The sequence below is a fragment of the Pseudophryne corroboree genome, chromosome 3 (genome assembly GCF_028390025.1).
Source record: "Pseudophryne corroboree isolate aPseCor3 chromosome 3, aPseCor3.hap2, whole genome shotgun sequence".
NCBI lineage: Eukaryota > Metazoa > Chordata > Amphibia > Anura > Myobatrachidae > Pseudophryne > Pseudophryne corroboree.
Genome location: NC_086446.1, coordinates 662,024,484 through 662,046,504, shown reverse-complemented (window position 1 = coordinate 662,046,504; position 22,021 = coordinate 662,024,484). Strand labels below are relative to the sequence as shown.

The 22,021-nt window shown below is 42.8% G+C and overlaps 1 protein-coding gene across 8 annotated transcripts in view; it reads left to right on the top strand.

Moving 5' to 3' along the window:
- The window catches only part of FGFR2 (fibroblast growth factor receptor 2), a 179,944-nt gene that overhangs the window by 88,289 nt on the left and 69,634 nt on the right, over positions 1–22,021 (top strand). For all 8 annotated transcript variants that reach the window (XM_063961839.1, XM_063961838.1, XM_063961845.1 and 5 more), the window contains one exon: positions 13,611–13,823. In XM_063961839.1, the coding sequence (XP_063817909.1) occupies positions 13,661–13,823 (163 nt within the window). In that variant the 5' untranslated portion in view covers positions 13,611–13,660. The remainder of the gene's footprint in view (positions 1–13,610; positions 13,824–22,021) is intronic.

The following is a 22,021-nucleotide window of genomic DNA, read 5'->3' as shown; positions in this document are numbered from 1 at the left end:
AGGTACAGCCTGGATGGTCACCGGAGCCACGCCGCCGGCCCCCTCACAGATGCTGAAGCAAGAAGAGGTCCAGAATCGGCGGCTGAAGACTCCTGCAGTCTTCTTAAGGTAGCGCACAGCACTGCAGCTGTGCGCCATTTTCCTCTCAGCACACTTCACACGGCAGTCACTGAGGGTGCAGGGCGCTGGGGGGGGGCGCCCTGGGAGGCAAATGAAAACCTTTAAAAAGGCTAAAAATACCTCACATATAGCCCCAGAGGCTATATGGAGATATTTACCCCTGCCTAAATGTACTAAATAGCGGGAGACGAGCCCGCCGAAAAAGGGGCGGGGCCTATCTCCTCAGCACACGGCGCCATTTTCTGTCACAGCTCCGCTGGTCAGGAAGGCTCCCAGGTCTCTCCCCTGCACTGCACTACAGAAACAGGGTATAACAGAGAGGGGGGGGCAGAATAAATGGCAATATATTAATATAAAAGCAGCTATAAGGGAGCACTTAATCATAAGGCTATCCCTGTCATATATAGCGCTTTTTGGTGTGTGCTGGCAGACTCTCCCTCTGTCTCCCCAAAGGGCTAGTGGGTCCTGTCTTCGTATAGAGCATTCCCTGTGTGTCTGCTGTGTGTCGGTACGTGTGTGTCGACATGTATGAGGACGTTATTGGTGTGGAGGCGGAGCAATTGCCAAATATGAGGATGTCACCTCCTAGGGGGTCGACACCAGAATGGATGCCTTTATTTGTGGAATTACGGGATAGCGTCAACTCGCTTAAGCAGTCGTTTGCCGACATGAGGCGGCCGGACACTCAATTAGTGTCTGTCCAGGCGCCTCAAACACCGTCAGGGGCTGTAAAACGTCCCTTGCCTCAGTCGGTCGACACAGACCCAGACACAGGCACTGATTCCGGTGGTGAAGGTGACGAATCAACCGTATTTTCCAGTAGGGCCACACGTTATATGATTACATTTAGCTGATACTACAGGTACCACTAAACAGGGTATTATGTGGGGTGTGAAAAAACTACCAGTAGTTTTTACCGAATCAGAAGAATTAAATGACGTGTGTGATGAAGCGTGGGGTGCCCCGATAAAAAACTGCTAATTTCAAAGAAGTTATTGGCTTTATACCCTTTCCCGCCAGAGGTTAGGGAGCGCTGGGAAACACCTCCTAGGGTGGACAAAGCGCTAACACGCTTATCAAAACAAGTGGCGTTACCCTCTCCTGAGACGGACGCACTTAAAGATCCATCAGATAGGAGGATGGAAAATATCCAAATAGGTATATACACACATGCAGGTGTTATACTACGACCAGCTATTCCGACTGCCTGGATGTGCAGTGCTGGGGTAGTTTGGTCAGAGTCCCTGATCGAAAATATTGATACCCTGGACAGGGACAATATTTTACTGTCGTTAGAACAAATAAAGGATGCATTTCTTTATATGCGTGATGCACAGAGAGATATCTGCACACTGGCATCACGGGTAAGTGCTATGTCCATTTCGGCCAGAAGAGCTTTATGGACACGACAGTGGACAGGCGATGCGTAGAGGAGTTATTTGAGGTCGGTCTATCGGATTTGGTGGCCACGGCTACGGCCGGGAAATCCACCTTTCTACCTCAAGTCACTCCCCAGCAGAAAAAGGCACCGACCTTTCAACCGCAGCCCTTTCGTTCCTTTAAAAATAAGAGAGCAAAGGGCTATTCATATCTGCCACGAGGCAGAGGACGAGGGAAGAGACAGCAACAGGCAGCTCCTTCCCAGGAACAGAAGCCCTCCCCGGCTTCTACAAAAGCCTCAGCATGACGCTGGGGCTTCGCAAGCGGACTCGGGGGCGGTAGGCGGTCGTCTCAAAAATTACAGCGCGCAGTGGGCTCACTCGCAGGTAAATCCCTGGATCCTGCAGATAATATCTCAGGGGTACAGGTTGAAATTAGAGACAGAGCCACCTCGCCGTTTCCTGAAGTCTGCTTTACCAACGTCCCCCTCAGAAAGGGAGACGGTTTTGGAAGCCATTCACAAGCTGTATTCTCAGCAGGTGATAGTCAAGGTACCTCTTCTACAACAAGGGAAGGGGTATTATTCCACTCTATTTGTGGTACCGAAGCCGGATGGCTCGGTAAGGCCTATTCTAAATCTGAAGTCCTTGAACCTATACATAAAGAAGTTCAAGTTCAAGATGGAGTCACTCAGAGCAGTGATAGCGAACCTGGAAGAAGGGGACTTTATGGTATCCTTGGACATCAAGGATGCGTATCTCCACGTTCCAATTACCCCTCACACCAGGGGTACCTCAGGTTCGTTGTACAAAACTGTCACTATCAGTTTCAGACGCTGCCGTTTGGTTTGTCCACGGCACCTCGGGTCTTTACAAAGGTAATGGCCGAGATAATATTTCTTCTTCGAAGAAAAGGCGTATTAATTATCCCATACTTGGACGATCTCCTAATAAGGGCAAGGTCCAGAGAACAGCTAGAGATGGGTTTAGCACTATCTCAAGAGGTGCTAAAGCAGCACGGATGGATTCTGAATATTCCAAAATCCCAATTAATGCCGACAACTCGTCTGCTGTTCCTGGGGATGATTCTGGACACAGTTCAGAAAAAGGTTTTTCTTCCCGAAGAAAAAGCCAAGGAGTTATCTGACCTGGTCAGGAACCTCCTAAAACCAGGAAAGGTGTCTGTACATCAATGCACAAGAGTCCTGGGAAAAAATGGTAGCTTCTTACGAAGCAATCCCTTTCGGCAGATTCCATGCAAAGGGATCTGTTGGACAAATGGTCAGGGTCGCATCTTCAGATGCACCTGCGGATAACCCTGTCGCCGAGGACAAGGGTATCCCTTCTGTGGTGGTTGCAGGAGGCTCATCTATTGGAGGGCCGCAGATTCGGCATGCAGGATTGGATCCTGGTGACCACGGATGCCAGCCTGAGAGGCTGGGGAGCAGTCACACAGGGAAGAAATTTCCAGGGAGTGTGGTCGAGCCTGAAAAAGTCTCTTCACATAAGCATTCTGGAACTAAGAGCAATCTACAATGCTCTAAGCCAGGCGGAACCTCTGCTTCAAGGAAGACCGGTGTTGATCCAGTCGGACAACATCACGGCAGTCGCCCATGTAAACAGACAGGGCGGCACAAGAAGCAGGAGGGCAATGGCAGAAGCTGCCAGGATCCTTCGCTGGGCGGAGAATCACGTGATAGCACTGTCAGCAGTATTCATCCCGGGCGTGGACAACTGGGAAGCAGACTTCCTCAGCAGACACGACCTTCACCCGGGAGAGTGGGGACTTCATCCAGAAGTTTTCCACATGCTATTAAACCGTTGGGTAAAACCAATGGTGGACATGATGGCGTCTCGCCTCAACAAAACACTGGACAGGTATTGCGCCAGGTCAAGAGATCCGCAGGCAATAGCTGTGGACGCGCTGGTAACACCTTGGGTGTACCAGTCGGTATATGTGTTTCCTCCTCTGCCTCTCATACCAAAGGTATTGAGGATTATACGGCAAAGAGGAGTAAGACTAGTGGCTCCGGATTGGCCAAGAAGGACTTGGTACCCGGAACTTCAAGAGATGGTCACGGACGATCCGTGGCCTCTACTTCTGAGAAGGGACCTGCTTCAGCAGGGTCCTTGTCTTTTTCAAGACTTACCGCGGCTGCGTTTGACGGCATGGCGTTGAATGCCAGATCCTAAAAGGAAAAGGCATTCCAGAAGAAGTCATTCCTACCTTGATAAAGGCAAGGAAGGAAGTCACCGCGAAGCATTATCGCCGTATTTGGCGAAAATATGTTGCGTGGTGCGAGCAGCGGAGTGCTCCGATGGAGGAATTTCAACTGGGTCGTTTTCCTACATTTCCTGCAATCAGGATTGTCTATGGGTCTCAAATTGGGATCTATTAAGGTTCAAATTTCGGCCCTATCAATATTCTTCCACAAAGAATTGGCCTCAGTCCCTGAGGTCCAGATTTTTATCAAAGGAGTACTGCATATACAGCCTCCTGTGGTGCCTAAGGTGGCACCGTGGGATCTAAATGTAGTTTTAGATTTCCTCAAATCCAATTGGTTTGAACCACTAAAGAATGTGGATTTGAAATATCTCACATGGAAAGTGACTATGTTACTGGCCCTGGCTTCGGCCGGGAGAGTATCTGAACTGGCGGCTTTGTCTTATAAAAGCCCTTATATAATTTTCCATTCGACATAGGGCAGAGCTGCGGACGCGTCCGCATTTTCTCCCTAAGGTGGTATCAGCGTTTCACCTGAACCAGCCTATTGTAGTGCCTGCGGCTACAGACGACTTGAAGGACTCCAAGTTGTTGGACGTTGTCAGAGCCTTAAAAATATACATTTAAAGGACGGCTGGAGTCAGAAAATCTGACTCGCTGTTTATACTGTATGCACCCAACAAGTTGGGTGCACCTGCTTCTAAGCAGTCGATTGCTCGTTGGTTTTGTAACAAAATTCAACTTGTACATTCTGTGGCAGGCCTGCCACAGCCTAAATCTGTTAAGGCCCATTCCGCAAGGAAGGTGGGCTCATCTTGGGCGGCTGCCCGAGGGGTCTCGGCATTACAACTCTGCCGAGCAGCTACGTGGTCAGGGGAGAACACGTTTGTAAATTTTTACAAATTTGATACCCTGGCAAAGGAGGACCTGGAGTTCTCTCATTCGGTGCTGCAGAGTCATCCGCACTCTCCCGCCCGTTTGGGAGCTTTGGTATAATCCCCATGGTCCTTTCAGGAACCCCAGCATCCACTTAGGACGATAGAGAAAATAAGAATTTACTTACCGATAATTCTATTTCTCGGAGTCCGTAGTGGATGCTGGGCGCCCATCCCAAGTGCGGATTATCTGCAATACTTGTACATAGTTATTGTTAACTAATTCGGGTTATTGTTTAGGAAGCCATCTTTCAGAGGCTCCTCTGTTATCATACTGTTAACTGGGTTTAGATCACAAGTTGTACGGTGTGATTGGTGTGGCTGGTATGAGTCTTACCCGGGATTCAAAATCCTCCCTTATTGTGTACGCTCGTCCGGGCACAGTACCTAACTGGAGTCTGGAGGAGGGTCATAGGGGGAGGAGCCAGTACACACCACCTGACCTGTAAAAGCTTTACTTTTGTGCCCTGTCTCCTGCGGAGCCGCTATTCCCCATGGTCCTTTCAGGAACCCCAGCATCCACTACGGACTCCGAGAAATAGAATTATCGGTAAGTAAATTCTTATTTTTAAAAGATACTTTGGGGTATATTCAATTAGTGTTGAATTTTCCGACAGTTGGAAAATTGGCAGTAATTTGACGTCTGTGTATTCGGTAGCGGGCATTTTCGCCCGTTTTTTTAATCCATTTTCGCCCATTCCTTTTTATGTTTCTAATTCGTCGAATTGACATGGGCGAAAACGGACCCAAAAACTGTCAATCGCCCATGCAGATTTTTCGACCACTCAAAAAAAAATGCATGGGCATTGAATGGGTTGAATGTAAATTTAACCTAAAAATGGGCGAAAAGTGCAGTTTTTCAAAAGAACGAAGAGTCCCCAATATACACCGCTGGAACATATGTTATTCATAAGTAGTACAGATGGAAATCCTGGAGTAGTTTTCCTACTGTACCATTCATCTAGTGTCTTAAATTGGCTCACAAGTCCTATGACACATGTTGTTCTCAACAAGCTCCCCAGATGGGAAACGACCTAAATTGCAACGTTTGCAGGTAATGGAGCAATTCCAAATGACTAAACAGGGAGTCCCTTTAATAAATGACAAATTCCACATTGAGCATGTGTTGTGTGCCATGTTCACAGCACCATCAAACGTTTTGATAATGCTAAGGAGATTTTTTCTTATTACTTATACCCCTTTCATATTGCCGGGTTGACACAGGTCAGTGTGCGGTGTGAAAGGGCCATGTCAGAAGTCCCGGATCGCCTGACCCGGTAGCTCAACCAAGGTAATAAGAAGGTTTATTCCCGGGTTGAATACTGGGTCAGCGCTGTGTGATTGGGTTGCCGGGTCGATGCGACCCGGTATCCATTCACAGCATAGGGAGAGGCGGTGCAGAGAAGAGCTCCGCTCCCAGTGCCGCCTCCGCCCCCCGCCGCTATTGCAGCCAACCAGGCAATTTTCTGGGTCGGGAAGCCAGAAGATAGTCTCCAATGTCGGATCCCACCTGGGAAGGACCCAATTCCAATTCCCGGGTGGGATCCGGCATTGGAGATGTGCAAGGGGTATAAGTTTGGGAATTTTTAACTCCGGTCTCTCAACATGTTTCCAGGATGTGTTTATTCATGCACAGGTGAGTTAATCTATTTTGCTTGGTCAGTAATTACCCCACCTCTTTCCACTGACATACTGTAAATACTGAAAACATGACCAGTTGGGGGTACCTGAAAACTGGAGTTGAATACCCCTGACCTTATCTGTGAAAGAGCCAAGCTCAGGTGCAAGTGTTTAAAAGTCCACTCATTGTAGTAATTTTCAAAAGTAAATATAGAACTCAATGCCATTTGCCACCCACACCTGAAATCAGTACTGGGAGTGTGTGTGGGAAGACGGCATTCTTCTGATTTAACAAAGGCCTCCAGGGACAAATCTGTAAAACCTTGGACTGCTCAAATTGAGTTCTCATAGTAGAAAGTGGACAGTTTTTTAAATATTATTTTTTAATGCAAGCCATTATTTAGGGGGGAATTCAATTAGAACCGTTAATTTAATGGGTGTGAAAAAAGGTTGTAGTCTCGGGATGTAATTGAAGCCCTATTTTCTCGCCCGGTCAATTGACTGCTTTCGGGCGTTAACACATAGAATCTGTGATAAATTCCCGGAACTATGTGTTAACAGGTTTGCTGCGCCTGAAAACCGGCAATTTATCAGGGATTTCTTTTTGGGTCTGCTCAGAAAAATCCCTGTTAACTGTAGCCTGCGGGTTTCCTTCGGAATAGTCCCGGGGGATCAACTAGCCCACGGTATATTACTGCAGCTAATTGAATCCCCCCACTCAAAAGTAAATAAACACAACAAAAGTGTCATTAATTGTCTGCATTACCTGTGTGTTGTTGTTTTTTTAGGGATTTATTTTTTAGCACAGGGGTCCGCCCCACTTTCTCACAACGTCAAGCGAAATATCAAATCCTTAGTATCAAAATCTTTTTTTTCAAGTCTGCGTAACTGGCACAAGCTGTAAATATGTTTTTTATAGAGGCAGCAGGTTTCAGCAGGAGATTGTATAAAGGGAATATTGGAGCAAGTGTTGGTCTTTTATAGGGAAAAGCTTATTTTAGTGTTCTGTAGAGTAACAGTAGTGGGCTGCGTTAGAGTACTGTATGTACTGTGTAGCGCCCTGCCCCCTCCAGCTCTTTAATTAACAAACCTTAGGATTTTGGGAACATTGTTTGCATTGTTGGTTGATTGTAGAGGTACACCTAGAGCTTGCAGCCCTAAAATATAAGTAGCGGTTTTCTGTGATCAGGGAGACTTTCTATAGCCTCTGTAGCAGAAACCACTGCCAGTCTTGTTTGTAGAACACAAAAGGATGAAGCCTGTTTTATATTTGAATAGATAGTCGCTCTCCCCTGCAAATTATCATTAGACTTTGCATGTACAGATGTGACCTTCTATGCCGTGGCTCTCGGTGCACCAGGGTCCTTGTGACTTAGCCGCGGTAAGCATTATTTTTTTTCAGAAGTTGCATAGATTTCCACACCACTAAAAACTGCATACACTAACATACACTAACTACTAGGGCTTGTGGTACTTGTAGATCTGTGAGCGACGAAGTTGCAACCTGTGTAAAAAAGGGTCCCAATCCAAGGTTCCGCTGCTGTTCATCCCACCACGTTCTGCTATGCGGAAGCTGCAATGTGTTTAAATAATTCTTTTGCGACAAAAGTCGCAGTCTAGCTTCTCAAGTACACCGTCTGCAGCTTTAGACTAAGACACAGTAATTGTTGAGTTTTCGTTGCACTACCTGTGTCGGAGTGTTTCATTCATGCCAGGCATTACGTAAAGACACTGGGTGTATGAGGACACATCTATACTTTCCCATACCATATCCGCCCTTCTCTCCCCTTCAGTGTTCTGTATTTCATCATCACCATTTATATTCACGCCAGTGGCATATCATTTACCATAATACTTCGCTATCCAATGGGATTTATAGTTACTGTGAATAGAGCAGTAGCAATACCTATCAGCCTGATTTTTATTAACAGTAACTAATTTGCTACAAATTGATACAGATGAATGATCCCTAACAGAATACATTGTTGAATGTATTCTTCTTCGTGTTAGCAAAAATGAATTAGTCATATACAGTACATGTCATATGGAAGCAATTACAGCGCTATAGATCTTGGAACGCCTTGGTGACTTCTAATATCTGCATTCCACAGTAAGCGGCTATACAGTATTTCTCATAATACAGAAATTCCAATTTGGAACAAAACAAATTGTTTGTATGAAGTGATCCCGATATCTTGGTGGAACACCGGTGACATCACTAGGTTCCAAATATAAGGATATATCTTACAGGAGTTTCTAGATCTGTCATATGTTATACTGTATATTTACCTAGCGTACTGTAGCTAGTCTGGAACTTCAGTTTTGACCCCTACCTAAAGTCAGTGGATAAGATCTAGGTATATGCCCCATACGCACCTGGACAGTTTGTGTGTGCCCATCTAGTACTGAGGGGGACATTTACTAAGCAGTGATAAGAGTGGAGAAGAGAGCCAGTGGAGAAGTTGGCCATGGCAACCAATAAGCACTGAAGTAACATCTATAATTTGCATACTATAAATTTATTCAGAGCTGCTGATTGGTTGGTGGGGCAACTTCTCCACTGGCTCACTTCTCTGCTCTTATCACTGCTTAGTAAATGTCCCCCTCAGTGTTGCCCTTACACATTTGCTGGTTATCAGATCTGAAAGCCAGGTGCAAACAGACTTTATCATCCACATTCCTGGAAAATGATTTGTACAGAAACGCACACAAGTGTGTGACAGAGATGTGTAGAAGATTATCAGAAAGTGAGCTGATGAATTGCATCTGCATTTAGTTTATAAAAAAGAGAACGCCTTGCCAGTCCCTGCATGTGGGTATATATTATTCCTTAACGTTTTTCAGACAGGTTCTGCATTTTTCCGTGTTACAAAGTACAGCGAGTGTCAACATCCCACTAAAATGTGTTTTAAAATAGAAATCTATGTTTTTTCTAAGTACGTGCCTATACTAGAAGAAACTGACGCTCTGTATTCCTAGTTGGGGATGGGGGCTTTTAGGAAATGCAGCTGTAATAACTCTGCAGTACTGCTGTAGGTTCTGCAAACAACTTCTTGCACAGAAATATGAGCTCTGTTTGCCTGAAAGCTTCCTTCAAGCTTCCACTTATCCAGAATTCCTCATAAATCACACCGAGTAATATGGGGGAAGTTCAGTTGTCCGCAAAAACAGTCATTTATTGCGGATTAACTTTTTGTGCATATCGTATGAAACGTTCTGTGAAAACTGCTCTTCGCCAGTATGTGCACTCCCATTTTGCCACTTTAGCCAATTGGAAACCAGAGAAAAGTGTAAAAATTTAGAGATCTGCTTGTACCCCCCAAAAAGCCAAAATAATATAGGATAACAGTATATAGTATATTAGTTGTCATAATACAAGTATTTGGGGTACTTAAATTGGGTCAAACGGCTGTTCAAAAAAAGTGAACAAATGATAGAAAGCAAGTGTTTTTCAGCAAAATAATTGCTCAAATTAAATTAGGATACAGAACAATTTGGTATTGGTATATATTTGGGTCATTTTACGCCACTTTTAGAAAACAATCCAAACCCCTCCCCCCCTCTCCAAAAAGCAAACAAAACAAAAACAAACCAACAACAAGCCTAAAAACCACTTGTCCTACTCTTAAAGCACCCCAATATACCTGTTACATACCTTGTACCCCAATTTCCATCATTTTTGCAATTTTTATCCCCAAAAAGACAAGTCATTATTGGCCAATTGAAAATAATTAAAAACTTAGTGCCTAATTAGTTTTTAAAGTGGGTGTCCCAGGGGTTCTGAACCAACGAGTGGACTAGTGAGATAGAGATAAAGTGGAGAAGTTGCCCATATCAACTAATCCTCTAGCTACAGTATCATTTGTCTAGTACATTCTATAGAATGATGGTTAGATGTCGATTGGTCGCTATGGCCCTCTTCCTCTTTGTGCAAAAATTCTGCTTCACCATTCCACACCATATTGTGTAAATGTAATTCTGTGATGAATGTAATTCTGCTGATCTTCTACTCTATGAAGAGCACTGGAAGTACAGTTGTCAGTTTCTTCTTTATGGTTGGATAGGACCGGGAACAGTGAATGCAGAATTCTGCCAGTGAGACATGCGGAATGGTTTTTGAAAATCTCTCTTGAGAGTAGTGATGTCATTCTGGTAAAATAAAACATATATTCTTAGAGTAGTGATGTCACTTGTGTCACATGACTTATTGTCGGTGTTCCGTGACAGTGAAACACATCTGGATGTGACATTCATCTCATACAAGCAACTTATTTTGTTTCAAATTTAAACTCCTGTTATATAAAGGGTATTTTATCCCTATACTCTAAATCCAAAATGCTTTGGAGTAAAGGATGATAATACTAAGCCCTGTCTATGTGCTTGACCTCTTATATGAGCACATATCTCCACAATGACTTGGGGTCCTGTTGGGTCATTTCACTTAGGATGCGAGCCAGCTCGCCTTTGAGTAAGCACGGCTATATGTAATTGCGGGTATATATTGCACGTTGTTTGAAGCCCCATAGGGCTGTTTACTAAAATGTGTGAGTCCGGGGTGAGATGGGAGCTAGCTGAAGTGCTTTTGCCAGCAATTTGCCCCACTCGCTCTTAATTGATCCAACCCCTTATCGTTTACAGTATATGTTTAGCTTGTGTAAAAATATATGCACACATATATATTTATATTGCAAACACTTTTCTCTTAATTTCCATTTTGCTTCTATGCACGAAGGAATGCAGGATACTCATCACTGATCTAATCGCTATAGACACATAGAAGAACAGTGCCCACCGGCGTTATAACAAGGCTGATGGTGCTATTGGGCCCTATAATTCTGTAGCTTATATCGGAGTGTCTCTCGTCATCTAGTTACAAAATAAAATGATTTTGAAGAAATGGAAAAAGCTTGCCCCTCTCTTCATAGCATAGCAGGTGTAACTTAATCCAAGACCATCATATTTTACAGTCTCTTATGAGATAAGTTTTCCCCCATATGTAAACAACGTAAGGCCGGATCTAGCTATTGTCGTTGACTGTATTAATGGAACTTTCGTATGAACTGGCTATTTTTTGCATGAAAAGAATGTATGTACAATAATTATATCTGCAGGATTATAATAGCATCCTACTGTGATATATGCTTTCTTGCTGTCCTGTTTCTTTATGAGTCCCTGGACTCCACACTATAGCTCTCCTTGGATACTCCCATCCCTTTCCTGCATCACATAAGACATTAAAGCAGATGTTCCTTTTACATTTAGGAACTGCAAGTAATGGCAGATAATGTGGCTTAACCACTCTCCTCCTACCCACTCTCCAAAATAATCCTGTTCCCCAAGTCCTATATTTCGTAAAGTCGGCCACACTTCTTTCTGAGATGAAAGCTTCTCATCACATCACTGTATTAGAAAGTAGATTTATAATTTTGGAGCAGAGGAATTTTTAGCGCGGAGATGTGGCAAGTTGCTGTCCTGCATGTGGTTTGTTTGCTTTGCAGAACTACCACCCTAATAAAACTGGATTAAAACCTCTCCACTGTTCATGGAATTTTGGAATGATTTAGGAGATTGGATTATAGTGTTTGGTATCTTAATGTTTAAGTTATGGGTTGAATTCTTTTGAATGCTGCCAACTGTGAGAGCAGAAGGGGGGAATATACAGTTATGTCCAAATTGTTTTTAATCTGCTGAAGGATGGATGGAATAACTTCGTAATGACCATCTAATTCAGAGGAACAGCATCGGGACAGCAGGAAATGAAGCTTGTGCTGGGGTTCAAAGATGGTGGTCTTATGAGCACCTACTACCTATGCACAATGGAGATATTCATTATTGTTAATAGGGCGCCACACAGGCTCTACAGCGCCAGTCATAGGGGTAAAACAGCCAACAATATGCATATATACAAATTCTCCAGAGAAGAACAAAACCATCCATCCATCCATGTACTCTGAGGTTAAACAAATGTTTATAAGATTGTAGCCTGTCAAATCGGCAGAATTCATTTGCACTGGGTTCAGAATGACAACCTTCAATGTGTATATTACAAACGTGTACTCTATTGTAATTTTAGTCTTTAATTATGTAATGGGATGATAATATAAAATATAAGTGCACATTCTTGTTAATATTTTGAATATTTTATTATTAATTCTATAACTGCCAATCAACTGTTTTCTATCTACTGAAGAGAATTAGCTGGGATCTCCTGCTGTGGCTTATAGTATATAAACCTCTGCTTATATGTTCCGCACCTCTGTGAAGCACAAGCTGAATCACGGTACCTTGTGGTTAATTTAATCTGCCGCCCAAACGTCCTAGAAGGCTATAAGGCCCCATGGGGCAGATTTATTAAGCCTGGTGAAGCGATAAAGTGGAAGGTGATAACGCATCAGCCAATCAGCTCCTAACTCATTTTTCAAACCCAGCCTGTAACATGGAAGTTAGGAGCTGATTGGCTGGTGCGTTAACACCTTCCATTTTATCACTTCACCAGGCTTAATAAATCTGCCCCCATGTTTTAGTAAGAGTAGTGTTTGTGGTGAATACATAAGTTACTACTAGTTGGGCCTAGGGTTATTTGTGGCAAGAATGGCCATAAAGATGGACGAAAGCTGTCGCTGCCTGAGAATTAGAGCATGCAGCATTCTAAAGGTTTAAGTAGCGTGCAAATATTCTAACACATAATGGTGGGAAGAGCAATTGGGAAACTTTTATTGTTAAAGCAAAAGTGCATGGATGGTGGCTAGGTGTAATTGAGCCCATACATAGTACCGGTTGTAGAGGTGGTATTAATGTCTTTGTCATGTTTTCCATTATGAATTTTTCACCAAATTATTAGAGATGCCAATAATTCTTGTAATTATTATATGTATAATCCACTATGTATAATGTCTTTACTTGTAAATAGTGTATGGATGAACATCATGCATTGTACTTATTAATTCTGTTATGTGAAGATCCAAGAAGTCACCATGGAACTAATATGCCTTCTACCAGGGGGTTTCAACTCCATTCTCAGGTTTTCTCAACAGGTCATGTTTTCAGGCTTTCTGTCTGTAGAAACCGGTTGGTTAATTGTTTATCAAGCAAGCTAAATGAACGGACTTATGCATGATTGAAGAAAACCAGAAATCATGACCAATTGAGCACTCAGCCTGCATTCCTTGTGCAACAAGTGTACGGCCACAAGTGTCCCTTCTTGCCCCTAGGATTACCCTTGAGTTATAGGTGTGAGATTACATTTTCACATTTGCTTGTAGACTTAAGGGATTGTCTTGAAATCTCACCACAGTAGATAAAGGTTGTAACATTGCTGTTGATCTCTTACAGGACCTCCCACATGGTACCGGGGACCACGTAGTGGTGCTTGCGTCTCATGCATGCTCCCAGCCAGCCGGATGGGGTTGTTCTCGGTGTGGCGCACAGGAAAAGCAGGGGGTGGGTACGCTGACGGCATGCTGCTGCTCTGCCTCTTTTTGGTCGGCTTGGTGATTGCCCGTCCATCTTACAGCCGAGGGGAGGACACCACTGTGGAACCAGAAGGTAAGAAAGAAACAGATTGGTGTTAACATCATATAAGCGGTAAATGTAATGACTATTATATTATTATATTACTGTTGACGCTATTAGAGTTAATAACCTATGTTTAATGTGTCGCTTTGAGGTTGCGCAATATTGTCTCTGCTTCCCTTTCCATGACTGCACTGGAATACGTAGGGAGCGAACTTTGTAATTGGATGATGCTATTTCATCACTTGTCCCAAGTCACTGACTGGGTTTGTGATTGGAGCATGTTAGCAGCCAGACTTGTAACGCTTGTTTATATTTTTATTTTCTTTAAAAAACAAACAAAAAAAAAAACGATCAGTATAAAATACCCATTCATTAGTTTGAGGCATGCACTGGTGATTTTTTTTTTATTTTGCTTTATTTTCTACTTTGTAACGGTTTGGTTTTATAACTGTAATTCTACATTTTACAGCCTGGTAAAATCGCTACACTTATGAAATTTAGATACTGTTACCATGGTAGATGAAGTATGGTGGCTATGCTGTCTTTATTTGAACTTCCACATTCATGAGAAACCCCAAACCTCCATTCTCTGCAACCATGAGATACCCCCAACCTTCGCAATCATGAGACACCCCCAATCTCTGCAATCATAAGAAAATTCATCACTCATCTTCCCTTGAGAAATGTAATAATGTGCTTGCACCCTTGCCCAGGGGGAGCCTTTAATAAGGAAAAAGAGAATATGCAGAAGTTGCCCTGCAGGCGACAATTGATGAGATATACGTACAATATAGAGTTATCTGTTCCTCTTTGAATTCCAGGCTGTCAGTCTGTCTGCGATGTGCAGCTCTGAAAGGTATGGTAGCAATGTTACCTATCCTGTTTTAGCGTCTGCTGAACACACCTGAACCGATATATTTATCCCTCCAGTGTATCAGTGCTTGGATGAGCAGTACTGCCCACTGTGCTGTAGTACCAGGGTAAACTTATGGGAAGCCTAACTTATTCAAATTGATTAAATGCTAAACAGGCCGCACTCAAGGGAATAAAATGGTCAGAATAAAAATGTGCTGATCTTCTATACATATGTGTTTGGATAGATATTTGAAGGTGTCAAATGAATGAAATATTAGTTTCTTTGCATCTCCTAGTAATAGCAGTTTTGTTGTTACGGCCTCTGTGTACAGAATATTTGGAAGCAGAATATTCCAAGTGAATTGGCTTCCATCAAGGCATGTACACACACCTAGAAATACAAATTTACACAAGAGACTGGCTCTCCACATACTATGTGCTGTGTCATGTTTTACAATAAGCCTGGGACAAAGAGAATGTCTTAAGTAACACCAGGGATGAGAACGTTCTATATCATCGGTGGATTTGTAGGAGACCTGTTCTAAACAAGCTCCTGCATATAAGGGGGTATTCAAATAGACTAAAAAAAATCCAGTTGTGAAAAACAGGGTTTTTGTACGATTTTTTTATTTATTTTTGGTGCTGATTTTTTTTGGGGGGTCTATTCCATTAGCCCCTTTTTGTTTTGTCTGAAAAATGTATAATTGTTGTGAGAAAAAACATAGGATATCCGAAAAGTCGCGGACTTATGTTTTTTTGTGGCCACGATCAGGAAAAAAGGGTTTCTTGTCGCAGATTAAACAAAATCTTCGATAAGTGCTGGCTTCCAGCTAATTGCAAAATCCCAGGCTGGTAAATTAGTCACAGTAGATTAACTCTGTGAATTGAATACCGCCCATAGTCCGTTTTACCATGGTGCATTATTGGGTTTTTCTAGCTTTCTTTTGTATTTGGAAAGAGTTTTCTGGAAAACCAGCCACCCTTCACTTACTTCCTATGGGCCTGGTTCAGAGTTAGGGGCAAATCAACAAAGGAGCAATTTGCTCCTTAGGATCGAACCATATTGCAGGTATTTTTTGTATGCAGGTACTGATTTTGCATATAGTGATCTAATCATACTTGCCTACTGTCTCGGAACGTCTGACAACCTCTCGAATCTTGGGTGGATCTCCCAGAGGACAACTAAAGATTCTATGAATTTTGAGGAAGGATATAGGAGTGCAGCCATGTTGCATATGGGCTTCATATGTGATGGGTTTTACCCTTAGACAACACTGACATAATTTTTTAGCCATTTACTTGTGTAGGAAGACAAATCCTTTCCCTACTTGTTTTACAGTGTTTAACACCTTTTTTGGAACATAGTTGTCAGCCAAGAGACATGTTTAAGTGTTCAATCACCTGTCTTATAACCTTGTCAGGTGAAGACTTATGATATTATTGGATTTCAAATGAAATTATACCAGAAGCAAATTTAGACAGAAAATAGTTCTGTAAGCGCTAGGAAATGCGTTCTGGCTCGTTTTATGGACATCCTGACAACTTCTGACATAAGATTGCCACCTGAAGGCTTATATGGCACATTTGTGTTTTTCTCATGCATAACTTTGATGAGATATTTGCCTGTTTGTTTCATGCGTTACTCGTTTCAGTCAAGAAATATTAATTGAAAGTAGAAGCCTGAACTGTAAAGTCTGGTCTTAAAATCTATTTTCCCTATGTTTTAAGCCCAGCGCAACCTCATGGTTGAAATACAGCACAGTGTGTTCCTTTACTCCAGTGTGCAGCTGCATAATAGTTTTGATGTTAAAATCCATGTCTGTCTAGTTTTACGGTCATTGAAACGCATGCGTATAATTTATCACAGCTTAGTATGAGTGGGATATGCCATGTAGAGTGCAGTAAGCTTTTTCATGATTTATTATGTTGATATGGTCGAACTGTCAACAATGAAGGTGTCAACATGGACACAATGTTGACATCCTACCTTGTCTCCCATTTCAGGTAGTCCCCTGGAAGGGGAGCGTAATACTGGGAATGGCAGGTCCATAGAAAGGAGACAGGGTCAGTATCATGGCTCCCACCTTCCCTTCACAAGAAAAGGAAGCCTTGTCCAGGCATGTGACCTCTTACAGACATTATGGGAGAGTGGTCATAGTTTTTTAAAACTCTGCTCTAGAACCATTGTAATACTTTAGTAATATGCAACCTATGACTATGGTTGTAGAAGTACAAGTCCCAGCATGCATTGCTAGCTGCTGGCAGGACATATTGGGATTTGTAGTTTTATGGCCTCTGGAGAACCACCGGTTTCCCAAAGCCTGCTCTTTGTAAATCCTAAATTCTACATTTTATACTCTGAGCAGCCCCTTACAATATTACTGATAGCTGTCCATCTTCCAAAGCTTATTAAATTGACTATTGTGTACTGTGGTGAATATAAATAGCATGGGTTTACTGGCAAATACAAAGTATTTCTGGTGTAATCCTCCAAGAACAGCTGCCATGCAGACACCTTCCTTGGTTGTAAAACAATTACCTTGTGCCAAAGTCATGCACACGAAAAACAGCCTAATAAAAATAATTAATATACAATAGTAAATCAGATGTAGGCTTAGCTATAATATGGGTTTTTTTGTTTTTACATTTGTAAAAAGAATGTAAACCAGCCTGAAACTGTTACCATACTTGTATGTGTTTTTACTTGTGTGGCATTGTGGTACCATTTCTTGCCATTTTCCCACCCATTTTTCACAGAGGGGATGCGGTCAATTTATCTACCATCAAAATCCCGACAACCATTGACAGACTGTCAAAATCCTGCCATGGTCAAAATACCGACATTTAAAATGCAAACAAGGTCAAAATACCAACATTTAATATGTCGACAGGTCAAAAGGTTGACATGAGATTTTCATGATTTTTTCATACTTTACCATCCCAGTGGACCTGGAGGAGGAATATAATAGTGTGCCGAACGCAATTAAGCACCGTGCCCCGAAGCATGGCGAGCGCAGCGGCACACTTATACGTTGTCTATGTCGACATACACACCAAACTTTTTCACCCGTCGACATTTTAAATGTCAGTATTTTGACCTTGTCTGTATTTTAAATGTCAGTATTTTGACCTTGTTGGGATTTTGACTGTTGGTCAATTGTTGTCCGTATTTTGACCGTTGGGATATTGATTGTAGGTATTTCATACTAGCCCCTCACAGAGAATGCTGTCATTGTGAGGATTGAACAAATATTTCCCTATACACTTGCTAGGGGAAGTACCTGAGATGTCCTCAATTTCTGGTTGATATGTTGCAGTCCCGTGAATATAGATTGTCTCACAAAATGGCCGCCTTCACCATGGGTAGGTGATGGGTTAATTTTAAAGATGTACTTTTTCTTTCTTAGGTTTTGAATAAACCTTTTTTCTGTGCTATGTGGCTCTGATAAAGGTTCTGTCTGTACTTGTAAGCGGGGGCCGTAGTTTAACTACTAGAGATGCAGCACCCAGCCCTGTGTAAACACCCTTATGTAAACAGGGTGAGCTTTGCATTGAGAGCAGACCAGCCATGAACAAGTACAGCGTGTACAGGTATTCTGCTGGCATACAAGAAACTTTAATGTAACTAGGCTCTTTAGTTAAGCTTCTATAAGAAAGATGGACTGTGGTTGATACCTTTTCAAAAATAAAAAAAAAAGTATAGTAGGATTATACGTCAGGTGCGTTTATGCCTTATTCATACCAGTGGCACAACATTTTCACCAAACAGTCAGGCAAAGTACCCATCACCCAAACTGTGGAATACATAAAGCTAGCGTTATGTTATTGACTTGCCAAGACTTCTTAGTGCCATGGTAACAATGGATGGTCCATTCTAAACATTTTTGTTTCAGAGTTGACAACATCGTTCTGTAGTTCTTTTCTCCAGGTACAGATCATGTAAGCTGTTCCCTGTTTCTTCAGCCTTTCATTTCATTTTGAGCATATCTTTATAATTGAGTATCGAGTGTGAACAGTCCCCTGGTCATCTCGCACACTTCTTAAAGGAGTTTACCGCCTCTCAGGGTGCTCTCAGTTTATTGGCTTGTACATCCCATGCCCAAATAAAATAAAAAAATAAATGCTGATCATTTTGGAATTGTTTTGATATTTACAGTGCTATGATGACTTAGGGGTTGATGTATCCAGCAGTGAAAAGCGTGGGGAAGTGGTCCAATGGAGAAGTTGCCCAAAGCATCCAATCAACGTCTGTTTATCATTTATAGAATGTACTTAAATGTACTTAATGTACAGTACTATAAGCTGATTGGTTGGTATGGGAAACTTCTCCACTGGTCTACTTCTCTAATCTTTTCATTGTTTGATACATCCACAAATAGCGTGTATAAGTACTGTACATATAATGAGGCGAAATACTGAGATTACTACAGAGACCAATCAGTGTTCTAAAGTAATATTGTCAGCACTCTGAATGATGGTTAAGGTAGCTTGATCATGGAATGACTTAAGGAATCTTGTATAGCATGGGGTGTTCTACAGTAACTTCTTGAAACAGCAGTTAGGTGTCCTGTAGCTGATATAAAAATTAAAAATATATATTTTATCCAATTTTATATATACATATCTAAAAAAAAGAATGAAAAGCCCAAAGACATAGAAAAAAGTAATATGATTTGTTTGTGCTGAATGAGATACAGATGTGTCCTCATATATCTAGCCTCAGTAGGTCCTGCACCACAAGATGCCTGGTGTGAGTGAGCCGGCAGTTCCTGTGCAACTTTTGTTGCTAAACATGCTATCATAATAGGATGCACAAGCAGACTCTGGTGATTAGAAGGCTATGCAGCATGCCTATATTCTGTGTGTGACTGCGGCTGTATCTGCATACGAAATGGTACAGTACATTACAGTGTTTTCCAGGAAAACAGCCACTGACACTGTAACGTAGCATTTCGTATACAGATACAGCCGCAGTCAGACTCAGAATATAGGCATGCTGCATATAATTTTTTAATCCGCAGAGTCTGCTTGTGTTTCTTACGCGAACAGTGATGCGAATATGGCACATTTTTGGGGAAAGAATGCCAAAAAGATTCCTGTTGTTAGTAAACACGCTCACTTCTAGGTGCGACTAGAAGGGCTGTTTAATGTTACTGCAGCAACAATGAAGTAGGACACATCTGTACGGAAAAATGTGCTATGCTTGGAAGTGCGATAAAGTGGATAGAGAGCAAGTACCAGCCAATCAGCTCTTCACTGTCATGTTGCAAGCTGGGTTTGAAAAATGACAGTAACTGATTGGTTGGGAGCTGATTGGTTGACGCTATGGTCTATGTACTAAGCCTTAGTTTCTATAGAAATCACAGTGTCTTATTTCTCGCACCCCCAGAGCAAGTCTGATTTTTCCTAAAAAGTTTAGGAAAAATCACCGGGACTTGCTCTGACACCCCTGCGACACACTGAGGACTAATGAAGCACTTGGAAGTTTCCAGTTAGCTTAAATAGTCATTAATAGTTTACTCATCTTCCGTTGTGTTCTCCAGAGTCGGTATCCGGACTCCAGCAGCGTTGAGTGTGTGTAAGTATGTGAGACTGTCTGTGAGTGTGTGACCTCCCTGGAGGCAGTAGCTGGAAGACCTACATCTCCCAGTCTCCCAGCAGTCCTCAAGCCTCCCAGCAGCCCCCTTTCCAGTGTAAAGATGGGAAGGGCAGGCCACCGGACGGGTATCAATTTTTCTTTTTACTTGTGCTGCTGGCTTTTCAGAGCTGAAAACCCTGCAAGCATTTTTTTTTAAATCGGATACCGCAGGTATTGTGCATTACCCTTGGTAATCCAAATTTGGTCACGAGGCCTGCAAGGTTTTTTGTTTCGCTAAACATCGTGCCCAAATGAATTCCCGCCTCAGAGAGAGAGAGAGAGTACCAACCAAAAAACCCCTGTAATTTTTCAAACTCTGCCTGTAACATGGCAGTTAAGAGCCGATTGGGTGGTACTTTATCTCTCTCCACTGTATTACTCTCCAAGGCTTAGTGCATCTTCCCCATGTAATTTGTTTTCTTAAACTGTCTTGTGTTAGGTTCTTTATAAAATAAGTGTTATAGGAGAGTCTGTAAGCGAGACCCTGCAAGCTGAATAAAGAATGTTTGGTATGAGAAAAATGGCACTCCTAAATGTACCTATATTTCTGCAGCGGGGTACACTGGTATTCCACAGGGAATAAAATTGGGGTGTAGAGTTGGATCTTGATCCGAGGCACCAACAGGCTAAAGCTTTGACTGTTCCCAGGATGCAGTGCACCACCTCCTCTATAGCCCCGCCTCCAGGCACTGGAGCTCAGTTTGCAAGTTGGTGCCTGCAGTGCAGGTCACTAACAGGGAGGCTCACTAGCAGAGCTTTTTAAGAAGAAAAGACTTCAAGGCCGCAGCACAGGCACTAGATGCTGTGTATGTAATGCTGACATTCTGTGCTGCGGCTCCATCACCTCCCCCAACGGCGCTGCATACTCCCGCCCCCTGGTTGCTGGGTACTTGCAGCGGAGGCGCTCCGGTCTTCAGGCACACATCATCAATGCTGCTCTCTTGGATCGCGTGGTCGCACTTCAGGCAGGAGGTAAGAGGGTCCCCCAGGTGGGACCCGCCGAAATCACAATCCGGCCGCGGTCCCAGGAGACGGACCGCACTGCTGGCATGGACACTGTGGCCGTGCAGGGACCCCATATCCACCAGGGTTGGGAGCACAGGTCGGATATACTAAAATCCGTTTATTATAGGCTCCATAGTACCCAGTGGTGAAGTCCAGCAGAGGGGATAAGGTGCTGACCTGTATCCCTTCCTCCAGCTCCAAGCGCCATCTACAGCAGGTGTTCTCGCCCTGGAGCTGCATCTCTCTCTCCCTCACTCTCTGTCAGCGTTTGGGCGCCATTTCACAGATGCGCTGATCCTGGGACTGCTGGGCACTGTCTCCTCTGTAAAGCCGCCTGTCTCATCAGCGCTGTGCATTTACAGGACACTTAAGTATTCTACATGTCGTTTAGACAACGTTAGTTAAGAACAAGTGCACTTCTATATGAATATTTAGTACAAGTATTCTGTGATATACATCCAGTGGTTACTGTGCATTGTTATAGCTGTATACATACATATCTTTATGTAGTATTGCTAATCCAGTGCAGTTTTATTTTTTATATGTAATAATTTCTGCATTGTACCTGTGACTGTGTGTGCCTATAGCTGCTGTGTGGATTCTATTCTGTGTTTCACACATATTGCTATCACTATATTCTGTGGCCTGGGGGTTTAAGTGCGTCAGGGTCTCGTATACCATATTGTGTTCCACAGGATATACTGTTTTATATTTTTAACTGTGTGTTTCA